This window comes from Alosa sapidissima, chromosome 19 (genome assembly GCF_018492685.1).
Source record: "Alosa sapidissima isolate fAloSap1 chromosome 19, fAloSap1.pri, whole genome shotgun sequence".
Taxonomy (NCBI): Eukaryota; Metazoa; Chordata; class Actinopteri; order Clupeiformes; family Clupeidae; genus Alosa; species Alosa sapidissima.
In genome coordinates this window covers 32,078,156-32,101,117 of record NC_055975.1, presented here as the reverse complement: position 1 = coordinate 32,101,117, position 22,962 = coordinate 32,078,156, and the positions used below count along the sequence as shown (strand labels likewise).

Here is a 22,962-nt window from a genome sequence, read left to right as displayed (position 1 = left end):
AATGCATTTGTTAGGCTAGCCGATTGTAAAAATAGGGAAATTAAAGTGCGTGCTGTGCCTATACATTACACAAACAATCTTAAATCGCAGAGATAACATTCGTTAGACAGGCAAAGCTGTCAGCAGCAACATGCATACAGTAAGAGCCTTAATAGTAAGAGGGTCTCGCGGACACTCACGGTTAACATTAGGCTATATTAATTCAACTGTGACATGAAATATTTGCTCGATAACTTTAAATTCTTAGTAGGACATGCACAGACAAGTGGGATGCTGGACAGGTTGCTAGGTGTGCTGAAAAACGCGGACCGGATTTAGGGGGAAAAGCTGAAAAAAACTGGAATGGATTACCTACATCAGTGCGCTGGAAAACACGGACCGGAGTTTTGAAAACAAACTGGATCGGGAGTCCAGATCGGGATTTTCCCGTGCAGGCCGATCCCACATTTTTTGCTAATATCGGCGGCCGATCCGATCAAAATATCGGATCGGGACATCCCTACAGCGTGGTTATGATGCTAACCAGATTTAAGCACAATTTAGTACAACCTGGAAAATCATTGTGTGGTGGTCAATGTTGATATTGTGGTGGGCCGCCACAAATAAGTCAATGTATGGGAAACACTGACATAACATAAGCCTAAAACTAAAGGGATCAGTGTGATTAATTGCCTAGAGAATACAGGCTTAGCCTCCAAGTTTTACTTAAGCCTTCTACTTGATATGAAGTATATTCAAATTGCTAACGTTTTTCAGAGCAAATAAAAGAGGTGGCAGGATAGCCACAATTTTCAGTGCAATCAGTCGTCATTCGGTGACTTTACTTCATTTGAATATCTGTGTGCATGCATTAAGTCTTCTCCTCTGATTTTATTACTGACAATTTACAGGCCTCCAAAACATTCAGCTAAAGTTTTTCTTGCAGAGCTAAGTGAACTGCTATCAGTTGTTTGCATAGAGTTTGACTGTCTTATTATATCAGGGGATCTAAACTTGCATGTGGATAATCCAGAAAACAATTATGCCAAGGAATTCATTGCACTAATCAATACTTTCTCCCTAACACAGCAAGTACAGGGGCCAACACACTCTCTCGGCCATACCCTCGACCTTGTTATCACAAAGGGTCTCGATGTCTCTACAGCTGTTAAAGACCTGGCCTTATCTGATCATTTCTGCGTGTTCTTTGATGTGTCTATGTCCCCACACATTCAAAACACAGCTATGATGGTAAAAAGGAGAATCATAAATGATCAGACAAGTGCTCTCTTTGAGCAAGAACTTTCACTAAAGTCAAGTCAACTGTCAGACTCTGAAGACTTATGGATGACATTATGGATGACATTGCTCCATTACAATTCAAGAAAGTTAAGGACAAACAGAAAGCACCATGGAGGCAAAATCCAGCAGTTAAACTTCTAAAAAGAGAGTGTAGGAAGACTGAAAGAAAATGGCGTAAATACAAACTTCAGATCTACTATGAAATCCATAAAGAGATTCTCCACACATATAACTCTGAAATATGCAAAGCAAGACAGTCTTTCTTTTCTAACATTATCAATAGAAGTTCAAATAATACTCGTATTCTATTTTCAACTGTTGATAAGTTAACAAATCCCCCCTCACAATTAGCGCCTGAACTTCTCTCAACTAATAAATGCAATGAGTTTTCATCTTTTTTTAAAGGTAAAATTGACAAAATCAGACTCAACATATCTGCTCAATTACAAATTCAACAACCTGAACTTCCAGCAACAAACAGAGGGAAACTAAACTTGATGTCAGAGTTCAGCTTAGATAGACTCTAGATAGCTTAGATAGACTACGAAACACTTGAAAAAACGGTACAGAATCTCAGCTCTTCCACATGTGTCTTAGACACTCTGCCTACCAATTTTTTCAAATCTGTTTTTCACCTCATAGCGGCGGATGTCCTTCAAATTGTAAATGTATCACTGCTGTCTGGTACTTTTCCTAAGTCACTGAAAACAGCTGAGCCACTTCTCAAGAAGAATAACCTGGATGCCTCCATGCTAAACAATTACAGGCCCATATCCAATCTACCTTTCATTGGCAAAATTATTGAAAAAGTAGTCTTTAATCAATTAACCACCTTCCTGACATCAAATGGGTATTTTGATTACTTTCTGTCTGGTTTCTGGTTCTGTCGGGCAAATCACAGCACTGAAACAGCTCTCATTAAAGTTTCCAATGACATACGCCTCAACACAGATTCAGGTAAAACATCAGTCCTAGTGCTACTGGACCTTAGTGCAGCATTTGACACTGTTGATCACAATATTTTACTACACAGACTAGAACACTGGGTTGGATTTACAGGCATAGTTATCAGCTGGCTAAAATCATATCTACAAGAAAGGAGCTGTTGCCATCGGAAACTGTACCTCAACACCAACGTCCTTGACCTGTGGTGTTCCCCAGGGGTCGATCTTGGGGCCACTATTATTCAACCTCTATATGCTCCCACTTGGACAAATCATTCAAAATAATTTGATTTCATATCATAGCTATGCAGATGACACACAAATTTACTTAGCTCTATCACCAAACGACTATGGTCCTCTTGAATCTATGTGTGAGTGTATAGACCAAATCAAGTAATTATATTTGGTAAAAAGGAGGAAAGACTTAGGGTTGCCACTCTCCTTGACACAAAGGGGTTGAAGGCAAAGGATACTGTTAAAAATATTGGTGTATTAATTGACAGTGATCTAAATTTCAACAGCCACATGAAAGTGATAACTAAATCAGCTTTTTACCACCTCAAAAATATTGCCAAACTCAGAGGGCTGATGTCAAAACATGACTTAGAAAAACTCATTCATGCATTTATCTCCAGCAGGGTTGATTACTGCAATGGACTGTTCACAGGCCTTCCTAAAAAGACTATTAAACAGCTTCAGGTGATACAAAATGCAGCAGCTAGGATTCTAACAAAAACTAAAAGAACTGACCACATTACTCCAATTCTTAAGTCCTTGCACTGGCTTCCAGTAAGTCACAGAATTGACTTTAAAGCACTATTGCTTGTTTATAAATCAGTAAATGGAGCAAGACCTAAATACTTGTCAGACATGCTTCAGCAGTACACACCTTCTCGTCCTCTCAGGTCCCAGGTGAAAAACCTGCTAGTAAAACCCACAGTTAGAAATAAACATGGTGAAGCAGCTTTTAGCTGCTATGCGGCTCAGCTGTGGAACCAACTTTCGGATGACATCAAAAAGGCCCCAACTGTAGCCAGTTTTAAATCTAGACTTAAGACCAAACTGTTCTCAGATGCTTTCTGCTAACTGTGCCGAGTTACAAATTCTGAATCTGCCTTGATAATTATTCTACCTTGTCTTTTATTACTTTTTTTACTACTTTTGCCTTTGTTTTTGCTTACTAATTATTCAGTGTCACCACATTGTTTTGTTGGAATAGTATGCCTACACTTGTGGAAATAGTATGCCTACACCACAAACTTACAATGGCCAATCTTTAAAATTTAACGGTCTTGGTTTTATTAGGAAGACATGAATCCTGGATTTGGGCTCAGACTCGTGGTGTGAGGGGTATCGGAGCGAAATTGGACCAGAGCGGCCGCTCCACCCTCTAAATTAAAAAGCGATCCACACTCCAACAAAATTCCATCCATTCTGCTCCTTAGACGTGAGTAGAGTTAAGGTGAATAGAGATGAGTAGAGTAGAGATGAGTAGAGTAGAGATGAGTAGAGTAGAGTAGAGATGAGTAGAGTAGAGATGAGTAGAGTAGAGATGAGTAGAGATGAGTAGAGTAGAGATGAGTAGAGTAGAGTAGAGATGAGTAGAGATGAGTAGAGTAGAGTAGAGTAGAGCAGAGATGAGTAGAGTAGAGATGAGTAGAGATGAGTAGAGTAGAGATGAGTAGAGTAGAGTAGAGTAGAGATGAGTAGAGTAGAGATGAGTAGAGTAGAGATGAGTAGAGATGAGTAGAGTAGAGATGAGTAGAGATGAGTAGAGTAGAGATGAGTAGAGATGAGTAGAGTAGAGATGAGTAGAGTAGAGTAGAGTAGAGATGAGTAGAATAGAGTAGAATAGAGTAGAGTAGAGATGAGTAGAGTAGAGTAGAGTAGAGATGAGTAGAGTAGAGATGAGTAGAGATGAGTAGAGTAGAGATGAGTAGAGTAGAGATGAGTAGAATAGAGTAGAGTAGAGCAGAGTAGAGTAGAGTAGAGATGAGTAGAATAGAGTAGAGATGAGTAGAGATGAGTAGAGTAGAGATGAGTACAGTAGAGATGAGTAGAGATGAGTAGAGTAGAGTAGAGATGAGTAGAGTAGAGGTGAGTAGAGTAGAGATGAGTAGAGTTGAGGTGAGTAGAGTAGAGGTGAGTAGAGTTGAGGTGAGTAGAGACAGTTGATGTGTCTACACTGAATTGGGGAAAACACAACAAATACAGTTAACAGGTAGATTTTATGTGAGCAGAAGTAAACAAACAAATAAACACTTATTTCCAAACAGTTCATATTGCAAGGAGCACAACCAAAGTGTCCACATAGCCTACACACTTCATGCGCTCTCAGTCCATCCAAACAACAAACAAAGAGACTCCACGACAAAAATCCACCGAAAAGAAGAAAACAGTTTGAATAATCTATGTCCAGTGCAACCAATATAATCCACAAAGAAAACCGATCCGACAAGGCTTTCAGTGACTGAAACAAAAAACAGGATCCTTCGTACCGGACAGCAACAACAGAATTCAAATGGTATTCACGATAGGGCTACAGACATACATAATATGGAGAAATAAAGCGGAGAACACTTTTATATTGGTTATCATTTCATAACACATGCTTAAGAAAAGTGAATCCTAAAATTATGTGGCAGTGCTACAAGGTGGAGGTGAATAGAGTTGAGTGGAGGTGAGTACAGGTGGAGGTGAATAGAGTTGAATGTACAGGTGGAGGTGAATAGAGTTGAGTGGTGTTAAGTAGAGTTGAGTGTACAGGTGGAGGTGAATAGAGTTGAGTGGAGTTGAGTAGAGTTGAGTGGAGTTGAGTGGAGGTGAGTGGAGGTGAATAGAGTTGAGTGGAGTTGAGTGGTGGTGAATAGAGTTGAGTACAGGTGGAGGTGAATAGAGTTGAGTGGAGGTGAATAGAGTTGAGTGGAGTTGAGTGGTGGTGAATAGAGTTGAGTACAGGTGGAGGTGAATAGAGTTGAGTGGTGGTGAGTAGAGTGGAGTTGAGTAGAGTTGAGTGTTGAGTGGAGGTGAATAGAGTTGAGTGGAGGTGAATAGAGTTGAGTGGAGGTGAGTGGTGGTGAATAGAGTTGAGTGGAGGTGAATAGAGTTGAGTGGAGGTGAGTGGAGGTGAATAGAGTTGAGTGGAGGTGAATAGAGTTGAGTGGAGTTGAGTGGAGGTGAATAGAGTTGAGGTGAGTGGTGGTGAATAGAGTTGAGTGGAGGTGAATAGAGTTGAGTGGAGTTGAGTGGAGGTGAATAGAGTTGAGTGGAGGTGAATAGAGTTGAGTGGTGGTGAATAGAGTTGAGTAGAGTTGAGTGGAGGTGAATAGAGTTGAGTGGAGGTGAATAGAGTTGAGTGGTGGTGAATAGAGTTGAGTAGAGTTGAGTGGAGGTGAATAGAGTTGAGTGGAGGTGAATAGAGTTGAGTAGAGTTGAGTGGAGGTGAATAGAGTTGAGTGGAGTTGAGTGGAGGTGAATAGAGTTGAGTGGAGGTGAATAGAGTTGAGTGGAGTTGAGTGGCGTTGCGCTCCTTGTTCACTCGCACTCCACTCCGCTCACTAGCTCTGGTTGGGATCAAAACTGAGTGGAGATGAATAGAGTTGAGATGCGTAGAGTAGAGGTGAGTAGAGTTGAGAGGAGGTGAATAGAGTTGTGTACAGGTGGAGGTGAATAGACTTGAGTGGAGTTGAGTAGAGTTGAGAGGAGGTGAATAGAGTTGAGTACAGGTGGAGGTGAATAGACTTGAGTGGAGGTGAGTAGAGTTGAGTAGAGGTGAGTTCAGGTGAATAGAGTTGAGTAAAGGTGAATAGAGTTGACAGCAGATGAATAGAGGTGATTCATGATCATGATTTGCATGGGGTAATTTCTATAAGATCATCTCTCAATGCAAATCAAACCAGCTATTAGGCTAACTGAAATAAAACCATGCCATGCCAGGGGGACTTAACATAATGATTGATGGCAGAGTTGCAACAGTTCGGCATGAATTCCCTGCTACTTGAAAACAAAGAAGATGGATGTTGCTGTTGGCGAACAGCGTGACACGAGTTTGAACTAGCCAACTAGCTCCGCTGGTGGGAAAACGCATGAGACTCATGAGTTGTAGCGCTATCCTATTGCGTGCAGAGGAAATTTGAAAGACAACCTATTATCCCGCCCCTCGGACTGAGCGCTGTGAACGGTGAGTCCCTAGACCCTACATCTTGATGTGGGTCTGGCTGGTCAGGCTAAGCGAATCCAAGACAAGTTCGAGACCATAAAAAACAGTCCAAGACTGGACTGGAGTATTACAGCCCTGGTGTGTGTGTGTGTGTGTGTGTGTGTGTGTGTGTGTGTGTGTGTGATACCTCTCTGCTCTGTTGATGCCCCGGCTAGCAGAGTGTAGAAGATGTGATAATTTCTCTCTCCTGGGTTCTGACGCACCACACGGTTCTATAAAGGCACATTAGGATATGACATGTTATGATGATGGCAATGATGACGATAATGATTATGATAATTATTATTATTATCATATATGGATTTTATTTTTCTCTCTTAAACAGTCGTGTGTGCTTTCACACACACACACACAGTCTAGTCATGTGTGTGCTTTTACACACACACACACACACACACACAGTCTAACTCTGTACTAACCTTTTCCAGCAGATCTTCATTTGGGAGAAAACTAGTCAAGGGGAATATTTAAATTTCACACAGAGACAATACACACACAAATACACACACAATATACACACACAAATACACAGACACTACTCACACACACAAATACACAGACAATACACACAGACAAATACACACAGACAATACACACAGACAATACACACACACAAATACACAGAGACAATATACACACACAAATACACAGAGACAATATACACACACAAATACACAGAGACCCTCAAACATATATTTCACTACACACACACACACACACACCATTCTGCGGCAATTTTAACACTCAATAGCTAAACTTTATTACCAATGGCAAGCTGCCTAGTAAGAATGCAGTTCCAGATACCAGTTATTATAGTATATTATAGTATATATGATACCAGTTATTATAGTATATTATAGTATATATGATACCAGATACCAGTTATTATAGTATATTATAGTATATATGATACCAGTTATTATAGTATATTATAGTATATATGCTGAGAAACAATGCAAGTTCAGATACCAGTTATTATAGTATATTATAGTATATATGATACCAGTTATTATAGTATATTATAGTATATATGATACCAGTTATTATAAATATTATAGTATATATGATACCAGTTATTATAGTATATTATAGTATATATGATACCAGTTATTATAGTATATTATAGTATATATGATACCAGTTATTATAAATATTATAGTATATATGATACCAGTTATTATAGTATATTATAGTATATATGCTGAGAAACAATGCAAGTTCAGATATTGATTATGCAATGAACATATCAAGTTCAAGTTCAGATTGTTTTATCAAATTTTAAAAAAGAACTTCAAAAAGCACCAGTTCAGGCACCGTTTAGGCACAGGTAATATTTTAAAAGTGACGGTTTAGGCACCGTTTAGGCACAGGTAATATTTTAAAAGTGACGGTTTAGGCACAGGTATCATTTTAAAAGTGACGGTTTAGGCACAGGTATCATTTTAAAAGTGACGGTTTAGGCACCGTTTAGGCACAGGTATCATTTTAAAAGTGACGGTTTAGGCACAGGTATCATTTTAAAAGTGACGGTTTAGGCACAGGTATCATTTTAAAAGTGACGGTTTAGGCACCGTTTAGGCACAGGTAATATTTTAAAAGTGATGGTTTAGCACTGTTATTGGATAAAACCCAAACGATACCCAACCTACATTTGATGGCCCCTGGTTCGATAAACTGATCAATGTTCCCTCTAATTTTTTACAGCACTGGGCAAATAGAATTCAAGGTGCTTGTTTTTGAGCTCATGCATCACCATTGTGCCGTAAATTGACTCTTTTATTGATTGCTTTACGGAGTCTGAATTGACTCTGCTTTACGGAGTCTGAATTCAACCTGTTTTGTTGCTTCATTTCAGAAACATGTTCCCACACGTTTGAAAGTTTTGGCCTCACTTTCAGTTCACCCTGCAAACATTAACAGGAGTCAAATTTCTTGTTTATTTATGCAAACCTTGTTAACCCATTTACTCCTAAAATGCCTGCTAAAAACGCCTATAGAATCCTATGGCATTCTAGACTAAATAACCTTATTTCCTGAGGGTTTTCTGAAAACATACTAAAATTTGTCAACGTCTACCAAAATTTAATATCTAAGCTTCTGTAGCACCTAGAAACATCCAGAAGCATCCAGCGGGAGGGTCAATGTTGCGCTACGCAGCATCCAGCGGGAGGGTCAATGTTGAGTCATGCAGCATCCAGCGTGAATGGGTTAATAAAGCTGATTCTGATTCGGAAAGCAGAACTGAATATCCCACCTGCATCTCTTGTGCTTTATCGGGCAGGAGCTGGGCATAATATTGCAGAAGCAGGCGGGCACTGGACTAAAAAATCTGTCCCATGCAGACCTCTAACACACACCTTGCACACACACACACACACACAAAAAGTGTCAAGTGCCGTCCTTTTTACCTGCCAAGGGAAATTACTGCGATTCTGCTAGTCGCAGTATACATCCCGCCTACCAACAATAACAGCGATAGGAACACGACTCTTAGTGAACTGTACCAGGCTGTCAGTGAACAACAGACGGCACACCCAGACGGTTTCACCATCTTCGCTGGAGATTTTAACCATGCAGATCTTAAAACTGTTCTTCCAAAGCTACACCAGCATGTTGATTTTCCAACAAGAGGAGACAACATCCTGGACCTGGTCCTACACACAAAGGAGCATACAAAGCCACCCCCCTCCCCCACATTGGACTTTCTGACCATATCACTGTTATGCTAATGCCCGCATACAGACAAAGAGTGAAAGCAAACAAACCGGTTTGCAAGCAGGTAAAAGTGTGGCCTGAGGGAGCCTCTGATGCTCTTCAAGACTGCTTTGACACAACAGACTGGGAAATGTTTAAGATCACAATTGTGAGTGATCACAATTGTGAGTGATGCAAGTCACCCCGCTCACAATTTGTTTGATCCACTGCCCTCTGGGAAGAGGTACAGAAGCCTGCACTCCCGCACCACCAGACTCACCAACAGCTTCATACACCAGGCTGTTAGGATGCTGAACTCTCTCCCCCCTCCACCCTCAGCCACATAACATCCTGGACTTTTTGGACCCACAATGGCTGCCTTGCACTACTCCACTTGCACTACTCCACTTGTACACTTGCACACTTTGCAACTTGTTGTTGTTGTCCTGTTGTCCTGAAAACACTTCTGAACACACTTCTGCTGCTCTTACATAACTTGCACCACTATGCCACTTGCTTACTTAAGTCAAACAGAACTACCTCAGCCATTTATTGGCCTGACTTTGCACTATTATAATGACTGTCTACTGTATGCACAATTGCACAATTTCAACCAAATTTTGCTGCTCTTATTTCTTCATTGTATGTGCCTTCTTATTTACTTTTTATATTGTTTACTTGAATGTTATGTTTGTCTGTGGACCTAATTGGTTAAAATATGTCTTGTCTCCACCGTGGGATAGTGGTAAACGTAATTTCGATCTCTTTGTATGTTTTGACATGTGAAGAAATTGACAATAAAGCAGACTTTGACTTTGACTTTGACACACACTGTTACGAGCCCATCAAATATGAAATGGTGCAACATACAAAGGCCATAGAGAAGTGGTGATGGTGCATAACAACTTAATTTAATGAATGATTGTGGTTTGGCATAAACGGAGCATGGTGGTACTAAAGCAACCAAAACAGAACAGAAAGGAAACCCTGACCACACATATCTGCGGGGAAATATGGATCTTGCCTGACTCCCGACCAGAAACAAAAGACATGGTTTGTTGTGAGTCTTCCGGGTCTGCTTACTGCGGTGCTGAACTAAACCTAAACTAAATAATGTGAAAACCCATCACCGAATACCACCTGCTCTAAATATGAATTAACTAAAGACAACAAAGATCAATCCCATATGGGCAACGTGCTTGGACAACAAAATAACTAAAGCTACACAAAAGGCTAAACAAAGAACGTGATGTGCCAGCGAGGCACCACGGAGCTGCCCTGCGTCTGCCGACGGGATCGGATGGGAAGTGAATGTGACAGAGCCCAGACCTCAAACAAGGCGTCCTTATAGACGTTGCCCAACCCACAATTAGCACTTGGCGGGACGCAAGATAACGCAACAAAGTAGCGCACTGTTCAACCTGCCCTGAATAGCGTAACACACACACACAGGGCAGGATACAGTGTGTTATACACACACACACACGCACACACACACACACACACAGGGCAGGATACAGTGTGTTATACACACACACAGGGCAGGATACAGTGTGTTATACACACACACACACAGGGCAGGATACAGTGTGTTATACACACACACACACGCACACACACACACACACAGGGCAGGATACAGTGTGTTATACACACACACGCACACACACACACACACACAGGGCAGGATACAGTGTGTTATACACACACACACACAGGGCAGGATACAGTGTGTTATACACACACACACACACACACACACACACACACACACACACACAGGGCAGGATACAGTGTGTTATACACACACACAGGGCAGGATACAGTGTGTTATACACACACACACACAGGGCAGGATACAGTGTGTTATACACACACACACACGCACACACACACACACACAGGGCAGGATACAGTGTGTTATACACACACACACACATACACACACACACAGGGCAGGATACAGTGTGTTATACACACACACAGGGCAGGATACAGTGTGTTATACACACACATACACGCACACACACACACACACACAGGGCAGGATACAGTGTGTTATACACACACACACACACACACACACACATGCACACACACACACACGCACACACACACACGCACACACACACACACACAGGGCAGGATACAGTGTGTTATACACACACACACACGCACACACACACACACACAGGGCAGGATACAGTGTGTTATACAGTACACACACACACACTGTAAATAAACATGTCTTGTTTATTTGTTTTTGTTTAAATATACTTTTTGTTTATTTGTTTTTGTTTAATTTCAATTCATATGTATCATTTATATTTGACTTAATTCCATTGGTACAGTAGCCTACATAAGACATTCCACAAGGTGCATTCTAAGGCTTTGGCTGCACGCTTGTTATTGTCACTACGGCAACGGCATTATTTAGAATGCATTTACTTTTAAAGGAACTAGGCAACAGTAAAGTGTTGGATACGGTGCTACTTTGTAGCTTAGGAAAAGTAACTCTTACGGAGAACAAGGCTACTTGTATAGCTCTCACGGTGCTACTTTGTAGCTTAAGGACACGACTCTTACGGAGAACAAGGTTTCTAAATCATTTTCTTTCTTTTTATCCTTATTTTAATATATTGTGTTAAATTATATTGTTTGTTCTTAATTAATATCACTGTATTATAGGCTTATCATATAGCTCTTACGGTGCTACTTTGTAGCTTAAAGAAGTGGATTCTTAAGGATAAATCTTAGCACTCAGCTGGAACGGGAACAAGGTGGCTAGATACTATTCTTTCTTTTTATTCATTTTACTGTAACCTAACATATTGCTGTTATGTGTGTCATAAGTTCTTATTATAGGTTATTGTATTATATTGTACATAGCTCTTACGGTGGTCTCAGGACTTTCACAAAGAAATAAAGAAACCATCAGTACGCTACAACTGTCCGGCTGGAGTTTGCTACACACACACACGCACATGGCGGGATACAGTGTGTTATACACACACACACACACACACACACACACAGGGCAGGATACAGTGTGTTATACACACACACACACACACACACACACACACACAGGGCAGGATACAGTGTGTTATACACACACACACACACACACACACACACACACACACAGGGCAGGATACAGTGTGTTATACACACACACAAACACACACACACACACGCACACACACACACACAGGGCAGGATACAGTGTGTGATCTGTCCACTCAGGATGTTGCCACGGTAACTGAAGTGCAACTGGATGAATTTGCCAAAGCGAGAAGAGTTGCTGTTGTGGGCGGTCCGTGCATTCCCAAAGGCCTCTAGAACAGGACTACACACACACACACACACACAGATATTATGTTAGCAATTATTATTATTAATATGTTATCATAGCCAGTGCATGTCAGCACCATGCAAACGTAATCATCTAGTCATCACCTTTTCCCTTCTCTACCTCATTATCATCACCATCATCTAGTCATCATCATCATCATCATCATCATCACCACCATCACCAACGCTTTTCTGCTTGGAGTTGAACTTTTTTCGTTTTGAGGCGCTCGAGGCGCTCAGATTACGAGGCGCTCAGATTATGTGCTTACGTAACTGCAAAAGGGTTCTTCAATGTTATGTGCTTACGTAACTGCAAAAGGGTTCTTCAATGTTATGTGCTTACGTAATTGCAAAAGGGTTCTTCAATGTTATGTGCTTACGTAACTGCAAAAGGGTTCTTCAATGTTATGTGCTTACGTAACTGCAAAAGGGTTCTTCAATGTTATGTGCTTACGTAATTGCAAAAGGGTTCTTCAATGTTATGTGCTTACGTAACTGCAAAAGGGTTCTTCAATGTTATGTGCTTACGTAACTGCAAAAGGGTTCTTCAATGTTATGTGCTTACGTAACTGCAAAAGGGTTCTTCAATGTTATGTGCTTACGTAACTGCAAAAGGGTTCTTCAATGTTATGTGCTTACGTAACTGCAAAAGGGTTCTTCAATGTTTTCTCAGTTACCATTTTAAAATGATATCAGATAGCAAACAGAATGTGTCTTTGGAACATTGGATAAATAAAGTTGTGAACCCTTTTGAAATGATGTAATCTGAACACTGATGCCCTGAATAATAAAAACAATGCAACTGATCTCAGCTGGTATTCTGACTAGAATAGAATGGACACCAAACGTTTGACCAGTAGTGTAGGTATGTGTGTGTGTGTGTGTGCATTTGTTGTGTGTTGTGTTTGTGCTTGTGTGTGTGTGTGTGTGTGTGTGTGTGTGTGTGTGTGTGAGAGAGAGAGAAAGAAAGAGTGTGTGTGTACGTGCGTTTGTTAGTTTGTGTTTGTGTGTGTGTGTACATTTGTTTGTTTGTTTGTGTAAGTATGTGGATGTGTGTAAGTGTTTGTGCTTGTGTGTGTGTGTGTGTGTGTGCGTGTGTGTGTGTGCTTGCGTGCGTGTGTATGTGTGTGTGCGTGCGTGTGTGTGTGTGCTTGCGTGCGTGCGTGTGCGCGTGTGTATGTGCGATTGTGCGTGCGTATGTGTGTGTGTATGTGCGTGCGTATGTGTGTGTGTCAGACATGGGGGACTCGAGTCACATGACTTGACTCGAGTCAGACTCGAGTCACATTTTTTAAGACTTGAGACTTGCTTGATCAACATGTATAAAATACTCGACTTGACTTTGACTTGCTATTCATGACTTGAGACTTGACTTAGACTTGAGACAAATGAATTGAAATAACTTGACTTTTTTATTTTTTTCATAGATATTAACTCATTGAGTGCCAAATACGTAATATTACGTTTTTCCTTCCCATGCGTTGAGTGCCAAAAACGTAATATTATTATTATTTTTTTTAATTACGAAACTAGACACTCTAACACACCTTATATGTGATTTTGGGAACTCTGTGATGAATGGAAATTAAATTTATGACGATCGAAAACTCATGAAAACTCATGAAAAATCTGGACATTTTATCTGGACATTTTATCATAACTCGGTTGCCGCTTTGGGTCGAATCAGTGACGCATGCACGTCAGCTCAAAACCAGGCCATCACTAGGTGGCAGTCTCGCCAGGTCACTTCCCGGAAACTTTACAGGCAACACTTTATATTTCATGAAAGACGTTATACTGCATCTCCATTTCTAGAAAAAAAACAGCGATTTTGATGAAAACTAGCCACTGTTTAGCTTGGGATTTCTCAGGAACACAGGCGTGTAGAAATACACGGTTTACACCCACTGAGAGCTTAAAGTCTCACCTTTCGAACGAGCCATTGTATGTGTCCATAGCTATAACACAGAATATGCTGTGGCTGTACAAAAATCATCAACAATGGTCTAGATTGCTGGCACTCTAGGACAAAGCTTCCGAAAACAGCTTGGCATTCAATGAGTTAAGGAGTTCATTTTACGATTTTAGAAAACATGCTTAGGTGCTGTTGCATGTGTCACACGAGCGAACCTGTCATTGTACCAAGTGACACGACGCGACCGATCAACAGCAAGTGCCAGATCAATTGAGACAGACTGAGGTAGGCTAACTTCCAAATATGGAAGGCTCTACGTTTATACCAAAACATAATAATGTTTGGCTTCACAGATGATGTATCTGACAATTCAAAGGAGAAATGAACAGCAGTCTGCAAATGTGCAAAATAGCGACATAACCACCACCACGTTGATTTTCATCCGAAGTTAGTTGTGTTAGAAACCTAACGTCAAATTTGAGGCATGTTAAGAGTTGGCTTTGAATCTATTATGCTTTTTAGTTAACGCCATATTAGGTTAAAATGTGTGAAATGGCAAAGTGAAACATTTTCTTGTAACAAGTTTAATCTTGATATATAGCAAAAATGTTGCCAATGTAACCTAAAGTAAGCGCCTCTCTTTCTCCCTCCCTCTTAAACACGTCCCTGTTCCATACGTTACAGCCTATGGGGCAGCCGTGGCCCACTGGTTAGCACTCTGGACTTGTAACCGGAGGGTTGCCGATTCGAGCCCCGACTAGTGGGCTGCGGCTGAAGTGCCCTTGAGTAAGGCACCTAACCCCTCACTGCTTCCCGAGCGCCGCTGTTGAAGCAGGCAGCTCACTGCGCCGGGATTAGTGTGTGCTTCCCCTCACTGTGTGTTCACTGTGTGCTGTGTGTGTTTCACTAATTCACGGATTGGGACAAATGCAGAGACCAAATTTCCCTCACGGGATCAAAAGAGTATATATAGGCTAACAACAGTAAGTAGGCCTAGCTAACTGCCAGCAATCAGCATAGAAAAGTAGCTTCCTTCACATGTTAGGCTTATGTATAATATGATATAGCATTGACGGTCCAAAACCCATTGCGCTGTTGCGCTTGTCAAAGTTTGGCAGTGACGTCGGCGGCAGCGTTTGATTGAATGATTAGTTCACTTTTTCAACATTATTGGTTCCCTGGAGATGTGACAGGTCAGGACAGGTGTAACTTGAACTGTTTGAATATATTTCCATGATTTGATGTAGCTTAGGCTACCTAATATTTGAGGCATATTGAAACAATAATAGGCTATTTTTAATACAAGGATACAAGGAAGTTTATTGTCACATGCATATAGTTTACTGGAAGTAAGAAATGCAGTGAAATTATGTCTGGTGTCAGCCTATTTGTGCATTAATGGGGGTGGGGTAAAAAGTGCAGTAGAAGAGGGGTTTAGTAGATTAAGTGGCAAGGGCTGCATAAGAAAGGTGGGGGAGGATTGGGATTGGGGGGGCAACAACAAGGAGCACCCAAGAGCAACAGGGGCAAGGAAAAACTCCCTTACCAAGGAAGAAACCTTGGGCAGATCCACGGCTCAAGGGGCTAACCCAACTGCTAGGGGTCTTGGTGTGTGTGTGTTGGGGGGGTGACAAGAGAGATGGGATAGTGTGCTGTATATGTGGGGAGAGGGCAGTGTGCAATATGTGTGTTGGAGAAGCTTCCTCATGAGACAATCTGCTGTGTATGTAGGGGAGAGGGGGGGGGGGGCAGTGTACTGCAAGTATGGTGAAGGGACTTACTAGGCCATCCTTAAAAATATTCTTGTTTGCAGTAACAGCCAAAAAAAAAAAAAAAATGGGTCAAGATTCAAAGTAAAAAAAAAAGTACAATTATGGTCATGGTGATTACATAGGTATGAATTTAAACAAATGTGCATATTGTGACGTAACTGACTGGGTCCTCAACCCGTGCCTTCAGGCGCATCACTGCAAACCTCAATCTGATGCAGGTTATGTAGACCAGCCTTTAGCAGAAACGTTTGTTTTCTTTTTTTGTCGGCCCGCGGTATCTTGATCAACTGCGGAGCAAATTATCAGACGAAGCACCGGGCCTAATTTCACTCCACGACTCCGCGGACCATCAGTCTCCACGTTGCAGACCCATATTTTGAGAAATACTGAATAGACCACAACCAATTTCAATTCTTCAACACGGTCACCTTTAGACTAGAGGGGAGAAGGGATGAGAAAAGATCTGGGCACAGTTCTTCCAGAACTTTGTGCCAAGTAATGAGCGTTGTCGAGATGTTTGTGTGAATGAAACAAAGCGTATAGGCCATAGTGTGACATGCGTAAACCAATGGTATAGAGATGACGCCACAGGGTTTTATTTAAGAGAGCCTACGTTTGTATGTAGGCAATTTATATTCACAATACTTGAAGGCCTACTAAAATAAATAGTATTTTATTTGTATTGGTTGTTTAGAGTAAAAAAAAAAATCGGTCTGTCTTATCGCAAGTTTACAACCGGCAAGTCGGTCGTCCTAAAAGGGGAAAAAAATAAATATTTGGGTCGGTTCTAAATTGACAGGGTCGGTCGGGTTACGGCAAACGAAAATATTTTTAAGGATGGCCCTATTGCAAGCAGAGTACTGTATGTATGATGTATGTGAGTGATGACAGTGAAGATATGTGTGTGGGCGGGAGGGGAGTGGAGCAGTGACTGTGTGTGTTTGTGCGTGTGTAGTGTGTGTGTGGGTAGGTGGGGGCAGTGTGCTGTAAGTATGTAGAGGATGTGTGTTGGAGAAGATCCTGAAGACAATGTGCTGTGTATGTAGGGGGGGGGGGGGGGGGCAGTGTGCAGCAAGTATGTAGAGGAGGCTTACTGTAGCAAGCAATCGTATACATTTCATCTTATTCTAGAAACCGTTTAGATGTAGGCTATGGGGGCTTCAATGAATGCAATGTCTATTTGTTTGTTAAAAATAAAACTCCAGCAGTTCATAACTAGCCTATTGTAGCTTATTTTAAAATGAAAACATGGGTAAATCATCATGAATTTCAATTGCTTGACTTGCTTGACCCAAGCTAAGACTTGACTTGACTTGCTTGACTGTCACAAAAAATGACTTGGACTTGCTTGAGACTTGAAGGTTAAGACTTGAGACTTGCTTGTGACTTACACATGTGTGACTTACTCCCACCTCTGGTATGTGTGTGTGTGTGTGTGCAGATTTGTTTGTTTGTTTGTGTATGTAAGTGTGTGCTTGCGTGCGTGCGTGCATATGTGTGTGTGTTTGCGTGCGTGCGTGCATATGTGTGTGTGTGTGCTTGTGTGCATACATATGTGTGTGTGTGTGTGTGTATCTACCTGCTCTCCAGGATGGCATTCTCCACATGGCTGCTTGTAGGTTGGGACCTCTGACTCATCGCCGACAGGAAACGCAGAATGAGCTTAGTGCTCTCGGTCTTTCCTGATCCACTCTCTCCACTTCACACACGCACACACACACACACAAACACACACATACACACACGCACACACACACACACACACACACACACACACAAACACACACACATGCACACGCACACGCACACACACACACACACAAGCACACACACACGGACACACGCACGCACACACACGCACACACACACACCCACAAACATGCACACACACACAATCACACACACAGACTCACACACACACACACACACACCCATACCACACACATGCAAACACGCACGCACAATCACACACACACACAGACACACACATTATGTCTCTTGTTCATATTTAAATGAGAAAGTTCTTTGGATGCTTAAACTGACACTGATGAGCTTTGGATTACACACACATACACACTGCATGGTACCTGATGAGCACACACTGGTTGTCGTGGCGTTGCCATAGTGCTCGGTAGGTCTGATTGGCCAGGGCGTAAATATGAGGGGGGAGTTGGCCCCGCCCACCAGCGCTATAGAGTTCCACCGCCGCTTCATCATACACACCTGACACACACACACATGGGTTCACCGCCACCAGGATCGACCCAATGTATGTCTGAGAGGGAGAAACAGCACAGATATGTGTAAGTACACACACACACACACACACACACACACACACACACGCATACACACACACACAGGTTCACCGCCACCAGGATCGAACCTATGTATGTCTGAGAGGGAGAAACAGCACAGATATGTGTAAGTACATACACACACACTCCAACACAAACACACACACACTCACGCGCACGCGCACACGGGTTCACCGCCACCAGGATCGAACCAGTGTGTGTCAGAGGGAGAAACAGCACAGATATGTGTGTGTGTGTGTGTGTGTGTGTGTGTTACGTACGTAGATGAGCTGATTGAGAGCTTCATGATGGAGCCATCCTACACACACTCCACCTGCGATACACACATATTGCAGGTGGAGTGTAGGATGACACCATCATGAAGCTCCTATAGTGTGTGTGTGTGTGTGTGTGTGTGTGTGTGTGTGTAGTGTATAGTGTGTGTGTGTGTGTGTGTAGTGTATAGTGTGTGTGTTACGTACGTAAATGAGCTGCTGTGTGTAGCGCAGGTGGAGTGTGTGTAGGATGGCACCATCATGAAGCTCCTATAGTGTGTGTGTGTGTGTGTGTGTGTGTGTGTGTGTGTGTGTAGTGTATAGTGTGTGTGTGTGTAGTGTATAGTGTGTGTGTGTGTGTGTGTGTAGTGTATAGTGTATAGTGTGTGTGTGTGTGTGTGTGTGTGTGTAGTGTATAGTGTGTGTGTAGTGTATAGTGTGTGTGTGTGTGTGTAGTGTATAGTGTGTGTGTTACGTACGTAGATGAGCTGCTGTGTGTAGCGCAGGTGGAGTGTGTGTAGGATGGCACCATCATGAAGCTCCTATAGTGTGTGTGTGTGTGTGTGTGTGTGTGTGTGTGGTGTGTGGTGTATAGTGTGTGTGTGTGTGTGTAGTGTATAGTGTGTGTGTTACGTACGTAAATGAGCTGCTGTGTGTAGCGCAGGTGGAGTGTGTGTAGGATGGCACCATCATGAAGCTCCTATAGTGTGTGTGTGTGTGTGTGTGTGTGTGTGTGTGTAGTGTATAGTGTGTGTGTGTGTGTGTGTGTGTAGTGTATAGTGTATAGTGTGTGTGTGTGTGTGTGTGTGTAGTGTATAGTGTGTGTGTGTGTGTGTGTGTGTGTGTGTAGTGTATAGTGTGTGTGTGTGTGTGTAGTGTATAGTGTGTGTGTTACGTACGTAGATGAGCTGCTGTGTGTAGCGCAGGTGGAGTGTGTGTAGGATGGCACCATCATGAAGCTCCTATAGTGTGTGTGTGTGTGTGTGTGTGTGTAGTGTAGTGTATAGTGTGTGTGTGTGTGTAGTGTATAGTGTGTGTGTGTGTAGTGTATAGTGTGTGTGTGTGTGTGTAGTGTATAGTGTGTGTGTTACGTACGTAAATGAGCTGCTGTGTGTAGCGCAGGTGGAGTGTGTGTAGGATGGCACCATCATGCAGCTCCTATAGTGTGTGTGTGTGTAGTGTATAGTGTGTGTGTGTGTGTGTGTGTGTAGTGTATAGTGTGTGTGTTACGTACGTAGATGAGCTGCTGTGTGTAGCGCAGGTGGAGTGTGTGTAGGATGGCACCATCATGAAGCTCCTATAGTGTGTGTGTGTGTGTGTGTGTGTGTGTGTGTGTGTAGTGTATAGTGTGTGTGTGTGTGTGTGTGTAGTGTATAGTGTGTGTGTTACGTACGTAGATGAGCTGCTGTGTGTAGCGCAGGTGGAGTGTGTGTAGGATGGCACCATCATGAAGCTCCTATAGTGTGTGTGTGTGTGTGTGTAGTGTATAGTGTGTGTGTGTGTGCAGTGTATAGTGTGTGTGTGTGTGTGTGTAGTGTATAGTGTATAGTGTGTGTGTGTAGTGTATAGTGTGTGTGTGTGTGTGTGTGTGTGTGTGTGTGTGTGTAGTGTATAGTGTGTGTGTGTGTGTGTGTGTGTGTGTGTGTGTGTGTAGTGTATAGTGTGTGTGTGTGTGTGTGTGTGTAGTGTATAGTGTGTGTGTGTGTGTGTGTGTGTGTAGTGTATAGTGTGTGTGTGTGTGTGTAGTGTATAGTGTGTGTGTTACGTACGTAGATGAGCTGCTGTGTGTAGCGCAGGTGGAGTGTGTGTAGGATGGCACCATCATGAAGCTCCTATAGTGTGTGTGTGTGTGTGTGTGTGTGTGTGTAGTGTATAGTGTGTGTGTGTGTGTGTGTGTAGTGTATAGTGTGTGTGTGTGTGTGTAATGTATAGTGTGTGTGTGTGTAGTGTATAGTGTGTGTGTGTGTGTGTAGTGTATAGTGTGTGTGTGTGTGTGTGTGTAGTGTACAGTGTGTGTGTGTGTGTGTGTAATGTATAGTGTGTGTGTGTGTAGTGTATAGTGTGTGTGTGTGTGTAGTGTATAGTGTGTGTGTTACGTACGTAGATGAGCTGCTGTGTGTAGCGCAGGTGGAGTGTGTGTAGGATGGCACCATCATGAAGCTCCTATAGTGTGTGTGTGTGTGTGTGTGTGTGTGTAGTGTAGTGTATAGTGTGTGTGTGTGTGTGTAGTGTATAGTGTGTGTGTGTGTGTGCATGTGTGCGTGTGTATGCGTATGTGTGTGTGTGTGCATGTGTGTGTGTGGTGTGTGTGTGTGTGTGTGCATGTGTGTGTGGTGTGTGTGTGTAGTGTATAGTGTGTGTGTTACGTACGTAGATGAGCTGCTGTGTGTAGCACAGGTGGAGTGTGTGTAATATGGCTCCATCATGAAGCTCCTATAGTGTGTGTGTGTGTGTGTGTGTAGTGTAGTGTATAGTGTGTGTGTGTGTGTGTGTAGTGTATAGTGTGTGTGTGTGTGTGTGTAGTGTATAGTGTGTGTGTGTGTGTGTGTAGTGTATAGTGTATAGTGTGTGTGTGTGTGTGTAGTGTATAGTGTGTGTGTGTGTGTGTAGTGTATAGTGTGTGTGTGTGTGTGTGTGTAGTGTATAGTGTGTGTGTGTGTGTAGTGTATAGTGTGTGTGTGTAGTGTATAGTGTGTGTGTGTGTAGTGTATAGTGTGTGTGTGTGTGTGTAGTGTATAGTGTGTGTGTGTGTAGTGTATAGTGTGTGTGTGTGTGTGTGTGTAGTGTGTGTGTGTGTGTGTGTGTGTAGTGTATAGTGTGTGTGTGTGTGTGTGTGTAGTGTATAGTGTGTGTGTGTGTGTGTAGTGTATAGTGTGTGTGTGTGTAGTGTATAGTGTGTGTGTGTGTGTGTAGTGTATAGTGTGTGTGTGTGTAGTGTATAGTGTGTGTGTGTGTGTGTGTGTAGTGTATAGTGTGTGTGTGTGTGTGTAATGTATAGTGTGTGTGTGTGTAGTGTATAGTGTGTGTGTGTGTGTGTAGTGTATAGTGTGTGTGTTACGTACGTAGATGAGCTGCTGTGTGTAGCGCAGGTGGAGTGTGTGTAGGATGGCTCCATCATGAAGCTCCTATAGTGTGTGTGTGTGTGTGTGTGTAGTGTAGTGTAGTGTATAGTGTGTGTGTGTGTGTGTGTGTGTGTGTGTGTAGTGTAGTGTAGTGTATAGTGTGTGTGTGTGTGTGTGTGTGTGTGTGTGTGTAGTGTATAGTGTGTGTGTGTGTAGTGTATAGTGTGTGTGTGTGTGTGTAGTGTATAGTGTGTGTGTTACGTACGTAAATGAGCTGCTGTGTGTAGCGCAGGTGGAGTGTGTGTAGGATGGCACCATCATGCAGCTCCTATAGTGTGTGTGTGTGTGTGTGTGTGTGTGTGTGTGGTGTGTATAGTGTGTGTGTGTGTGTGTAGTGTATAGTGTGTGTGTTACGTACGTAAATGAGCTGCTGTGTGTAGCGCAGGTGGAGTGTGTGTAGGATGGCACCATCATGAAGCTCCTATAGTGTGTGTGTGTGTGTGTGTGTGTGTGTAGTGTAGTGTATAGTGTGTGTGTGTGTGTGTGTGTAGTGTATAGTGTATAGTGTGTGTGTGTAGTGTATAGTGTGTGTGTGTGTGTGTGTGTGTGTGTGTGTGTAGTGTATAGTGTGTGTGTTACGTACGTAGATGAGCTGCTGTGTGTAGCGCAGGTGGAGTGTGTGTAGGATGGCACCATCATGAAGCTCCTATAGTGTGTGTGTGTGTGTGTGTGTGTGTGTGTGTGTAGTGTATAGTGTGTGTGTGTGTGTGTAGTGTATAGTGTGTGTGTTACGTACGTAAATGAGCTGCTGTGTGTAGCGCAGGTGGAGTGTGTGTAGGATGGCACCATCATGAAGCTCCTATAGTGTGTGTGTGTGTGTGTGTGTGTGTGTAGTGTATAGTGTGTGTGTGTGTGTGTAGTGTATAGTGTGTGTGTTACGTACGTAAATGAGCTGCTGTGTGTAGCGCAGGTGGAGTGTGTGTAGGATGGCACCATCATGAAGCTCCTATAGTGTGTGTGTGTGTGTGTGTGTGTAGTGTATAGTGTGTGTGTGTGTGTGTGTAGTGTATAGTGTGTGTGTGTGTGTGTGTAGTGTATAGTGTGTGTGTGTGTGTGTGTAGTGTATAGTGTGTGTGTGTGTGTGTGTAG

At 42.5% G+C, this 22,962-nt stretch overlaps 1 protein-coding gene and 1 long non-coding RNA gene across 8 annotated transcripts in view; one reads left to right on the top strand and one right to left on the bottom strand.

The window, feature by feature from the left end:
- myo10 (myosin X) overlaps nucleotides 1-22,962 on the bottom strand; it is a 123,507-nt gene that overhangs the window by 71,571 nt on the left and 28,974 nt on the right. For 3 of the 7 annotated variants that reach the window (XM_042072033.1, XM_042072031.1, XM_042072032.1), the window contains exons 4-8: nucleotides 18,267-18,454; nucleotides 17,759-17,878; nucleotides 12,363-12,487; nucleotides 6,864-6,877; nucleotides 6,572-6,656 (exon numbers count right to left, since the gene is read on the bottom strand). In XM_042072033.1, coding sequence (XP_041927967.1) covers nucleotides 6,572-6,656; nucleotides 6,864-6,877; nucleotides 12,363-12,487; nucleotides 17,759-17,878; nucleotides 18,267-18,454 — 532 coding nt within the window. Of the gene's footprint in view, nucleotides 1-6,571; nucleotides 6,657-6,863; nucleotides 6,878-12,362; nucleotides 12,488-17,758; nucleotides 17,879-18,266; nucleotides 18,455-18,757; nucleotides 18,828-19,230; nucleotides 19,282-21,121; nucleotides 21,167-22,456; nucleotides 22,492-22,962 lie in introns of those variants that run through there. The other 4 variants (XM_042072034.1, XM_042072037.1, XM_042072035.1 and 1 more) reach the window with 4 other exon arrangements.
- Nucleotides 11,436-12,109, top strand: LOC121692956. Its single transcript, XR_006025384.1, has 3 exons — nucleotides 11,436-11,734; nucleotides 11,827-11,918; nucleotides 12,028-12,109. It is a non-coding gene; the product is annotated as an uncharacterized LOC121692956 (long non-coding RNA).